The 5,029-nt window shown below is 30.6% G+C and overlaps 1 protein-coding gene across 1 annotated transcript; it reads left to right on the top strand.

Annotated features, from left to right (window-relative positions):
• Positions 1 to 1,353, top strand: LOC119633073 (thymidylate kinase). The gene has a single exon (XM_038026288.1). It carries the CDS (start codon positions 695 to 697, stop codon positions 1,340 to 1,342), a length of 648 nt encoding a protein of 215 aa, XP_037882216.1. The 5' UTR covers positions 1 to 694; the 3' UTR covers positions 1,343 to 1,353.
• Positions 1,354 to 5,029: the final 3,676 nt, after the last annotated feature.

The raw sequence follows: 5,029 nt of genomic DNA, 5'->3' as shown, positions 1-5,029 counted from the left end.
TTACATTGAAATTGTACTTATTACAAACCAATCAAAGCTAATAAGCAGGACTACCAATGCGAACAGATTCGATCTTCGTGCTATTCCTCGTTTATTATTTCAGCGTTTTTATGAAAAATTTCAAACAAAATCTTCATAATCTCACGCTCGTATGCACTTGTGGCTAATGAAGTTAAAAATTTCACCATATCTAATGTGAATAAAAAAATTATCGCCATACTCGCATATAAAGTAAAGAAACAAAAGGGAAAATAAATGTTTAGCAACTGATTGCAATTTTCTAAAAAAAGTTTGTTGGGTCATCTATAATCAGCTGTTTTAGAAAAGAGCATTTTTTGACGTAAATTATGAATGACAAATTCACATCTTTTAAACCTTTCTCTACGTACAACAAAAAAAGAAAGTGAAGTGCTACAAGATTGTTTTATAAATTAAAAGAAAACGAGCAAAATGAAATATATCTGATAAAAGTTAAGAATTTTCTCCGTAATCAACGGACGAAACGTGCTATCTACGCATCAGATCTGCTGCTTCTCCATCATCAGTGAATTCCTAAATATTCTCATCGACAGTCTATCTTCAAATCATTCATTCTCTTTTCAAGCTACTGACAATATATGCCTGCAAGGCAAAGGTTTCCCTCCAGCTGCCTTCAATTAACCAAAAAAAACAAAAAAGAAATAAATAAAACGGCATGGGTACGAGCTCAGTCGATAAACGGGGGGCTTTTATAGTTCTTGAAGGATGTGATCGCACTGGCAAATCAACACAATCGCGCCAACTGCTTGAGTTTCTGCAGAAGCGTGGTGTTGCGGTCAAACGGATGGCATTTCCGGAACGTAAATCAAATATTGGTCAAACAATTAACGCGTATCTTACTAATAAAAAACAGATATCCGACGAAGCTATACATCTCTTGTTCACAGCAAATCGTTGGGAATTTCAAAACGAGATGAAAGAATTACTTTTATCTGGAACTTCGCTGATTGTAGATCGTTACTTGTATTCTGGTGTTGCCTATAGTACCGCGAAAGGTCTTTCATATAACTGGTGTCTGGCACCCGAAAAGGGTTTGTTGCGCCCGGATATCGTCTTCTATATGAAAATGAAGAGCATTGATGGTTTGTTAGAACGTGGCAATTTTGGCGATGAACGCTATGAAAAGAAAGAATTCCAAATAAAAGTTTCAAATGTTTTTGAAGACATTTACGCAAAAGAAAGGCGCTATTGGCACGAAATTAATGCAGAATTAGCTGCCGATGATATCCACAAAGAGATAGTAAAGCAAACTGAGTGCCTGTTGAAAAATCTGACCGATAAAACTTTGGAATATATGAAATGAAAAAAAAAAAAAATATATATGTATTTTAAAAACTACTAGAGCAGAAATTTAGGAAAATTTCAATTTCTTTATAATTTTAAAAATAAAAATTATAATCATATCAAAATTTTTGCTTTCATGTAATAACATATCTAATGGTCAAAAAATAAGAGAAAAATTAAGTTTTTTAAAAAACTTCCTTAAATCCATTAGTTTTTAATGATTATCTAAAAAGAAAAAACACATCAACATCAAAACAACAATTTTACAAAATTTATATGAAGCCATTCAAACTCTCTTAACTCTTACTTAATTTATTTAGAAGAAACTATAAGCTAAGTGGCCACCATATATATGTTAGAAGCAAGAATTTTAAAATTCTATTTTGTACTATTAATTCATACGTATATATTTTTAAGTTTTTTTTTTATATTTTATGGTAATTTTTATACCCACACCACCACAGAAATGGATCAACAATGCGACAGACAAACGCCTAAGGAACAATGTACAGTACAAAAGGTTGGATCTTATATATAAGAGCTTCAAAGTTTATAAAGATTTTCAGCTCGAGCTCGAGAAAAATACATACACACAAAACCGCCTCCAGTAGTTAAAAAAAGGATAAAGAATAAAATTACAATGCATTTTTTTATTAATAACGATCGATATGAGTTAGTCAATTGCTCCGATCATTTAAGTAACCAAGAAGAAAATGCAATTTACTAGTGAGTTCAGATACTCAAAACTAAAACCAAGGCCGTGTGATTGCGATTCTAAGCTTAACAAAATACAAGCCTTTTAATTCCTAAACCCTTAGGAATAAAAGGGATAATAACATCCAAAAATACACTCTAAAGATTGCATAAAATTCATATATATTCTTCTTCTTGATCAAGGTAAGATTTCAAGTCATGAACATAATATTAGATTTATCCTTCTCTCATTGAAACTCATGCGATGTGCAGGTATTTGGTCCGTCTTTCAAATTAGGAAATAAACATAGTCCGACCAGAAGTCAAAATTCGTTACAAATATTTACAAATTTAACCGACGCTCCCCACTTGTCCAATTGACACGTTCTCAGTTAACAAATAGCTCTGCATTGTTGCTAGATGTTGATCTAACGTTCCCTTCAAAGCGATAAAAGATTCTTTTTATATTTTTCTTATAAATTTACTTTTTAATTAAATAGATACTTAGCGGAATTCCACACAATCGAGGTGTAACGTATAAATCAAAAGATAAAACAGAATATATATATAAATATATATTTGCAATTAATATCTCGCTATATATATATATATATATATATATATATAAATACAAACGGCCATTGAAAATCTCTCTTTAATTGAAAAAAAAAAACATAATACTTTGTTTTCCTTTCGATCTGTCACTTAAGCTTTTTGCTCTAAATTATTTATACTACCAAGTTTATAAGAAACCTACACCAATTACTTGAATATATATACAAATATATTTATTTACACCTTATAAACTTTAAATGAACACATGAAGATATTTTTTTTAATGAAAATAAAAACTATTCTTTAAAATTTTATTCTCCAGCTTTAAAACAATCTATTTATATATTTCTAAGTATCCGAAATATAGGAGAAAAATGAACAACATTGTTTAAGAAGAAAAAAATGTTTTTTTTTTTTTTTTTTTAAATAAAAAATGCAAAATTGAATAAAAAACATCAAATAATTTACAAGAAAAGAAAAAAAAATGCTGAAATTTTAAACTAATGTAATCAACTAAAAAGAAAAGATATAAATCTGAATAAAATGAAATCTTGCCAGAAAATTTGAAATAAATATAATAAAAGCAGAAACTTGCAATTCGAATTTACTTTGATACTCGTGCACACAGCTATCTCGAATCAAGGAGCCTAAAGGACTAAGAAATGGGAGGCTAATTAGAATTGCCTATAAAGGGCCGAACCATACAAATAGCAATCTCATACCCATGTGCCAGAATTTAAATCATCAGTAACAGTCCCGGATATAATCGCAAATGAATTTTTTACTCTTTGCATAGAAACCATGATACGACAATAGACTTTATCAAGATAAACGATACCATATCTGAAAAGGGAAGGAAAATATGATAAGCAATAGACCTGAGATATTGAAAAATGTGCGTTTTTATGAAGGAAGAGAATTGCTGAGCTAAAGTCAACCCATTCTTTCAATGCATTGATTGAAGATGAGATGTATTTGTGCACTTTACCTCCACTGGAAAACTACGTTTGCTCGTGCAATTTAACAGATATTTTCGATAAATGAATAAAAGCATAGGGTAGGACAAGAAATTTTAGAATAGAAATAGAATTTTCTCTACTTCATTTTATGTAAAATGTTCGATCTTTGAATCCTAAGGTGAGGGATATATTTTCGATAAATAATGAAACAATCTTAGCAATTCGCTCGAACATAGGAAAAGTAATAAAGAAAGTTGCAAGCGACAAACTGACGAATCGACAAAAATCGATTCCGAAAATGAAAAAACTATTTAAGGTTATATCGAATGTAAGGTGGATGGGTATCGCCGACCCTTCGAAGTAAATCTTTATGGCAAAGTACCAAACCTGATCTGTAAGAATTTCATTAAGACTTGTATTGCTTTCGTGAGCGCCTGAAATGTAAATCATAAACAATTGATGGTTTAACTTTTCAGGTGTGGACGTTAGATGGTGATAATTTTTGTAGACCTAATCTGAAGAACATCAAAAGTCTTACTACTTGTGTATTTCTATTCCTATTGCTACAAAGCCGAAAAATTTTTCTTTAATGACTAGTGACCGATCACGCTAAGTTGGGTACAAAAATTTTTCTCAGTTACCAGTGTATATATTACGATCGTCATCATTTCTTCTGAAACAGCCATGAACTGAGATAATTGGGCTTTAATAGATTGATGTTAGTTTTTTTTTTTTTTTGTAATCCGTTCATCCAGTACTGATATGAACGTTTCGAAATCTCATTAGCGTGTTCTCCATACTTTGTACTTAACTTATATCAAAATTCGTAAAAGACGATTAAACTGCTCAAGTGTTTTGATCGATAAAACGAAGCTTATGAATTAAACATCGTAAACGCTGCTCCTTAAAATGCTAACCTTACGAATTTTATGGATCTATTCTCGCTTTGTGAAAAAATAATGGGTTTTGTTGCCATAGTTCTTAAGACTTAGTATCAAATTTTGTATTCTAGGGCAATAATTGCATAATAATACCAACGAATATAAATTCTTTTTGTAAAATCAAGTTTTTAAATCGCTAAAGGCACGAAGCCCTCCTATGGGGTTAATGTCTTTGCAAGCTATTAACTTTGATATAATCGAGCGCCAGTATTGATATTAACTTAGATTCTCCCGGCATAGGAAGTCATTGACATGGAGTCATTGATAGGAAGTCTCTGACACGCTTCTAAGCGTTACGAATAGAATGATGGATGCAATTTATCCTCCAATTTTAACAAGTTTACATGTTTCAATTTTTTTCCTTCATATTTAAAATTTATCTTGACACTTGTGACAAATGGTTATTAAGATAAAAAGAAATGTCACGAGTACTGATAAGGTATTACCTTCAAGCGATATATATATGCAAATATGCACGTAGGAAGTTAAATTATCTTTTGTTTTTGTTGTAATTCAAAAATAATTTATTTAGAAAAAATTACTTACGCTAAGACTGTT

Source organism: Glossina fuscipes, unplaced genomic scaffold (genome assembly GCF_014805625.2).
Source record: "Glossina fuscipes isolate IAEA_lab_2018 unplaced genomic scaffold, Yale_Gfus_2 2, whole genome shotgun sequence".
Lineage (NCBI taxonomy): Eukaryota > Metazoa > Arthropoda > Insecta > Diptera > Glossinidae > Glossina > Glossina fuscipes.
The sequence above is the reverse complement of the archived record's forward strand: the minus strand, read 5'-3'. Positions and strand labels throughout refer to the sequence as shown.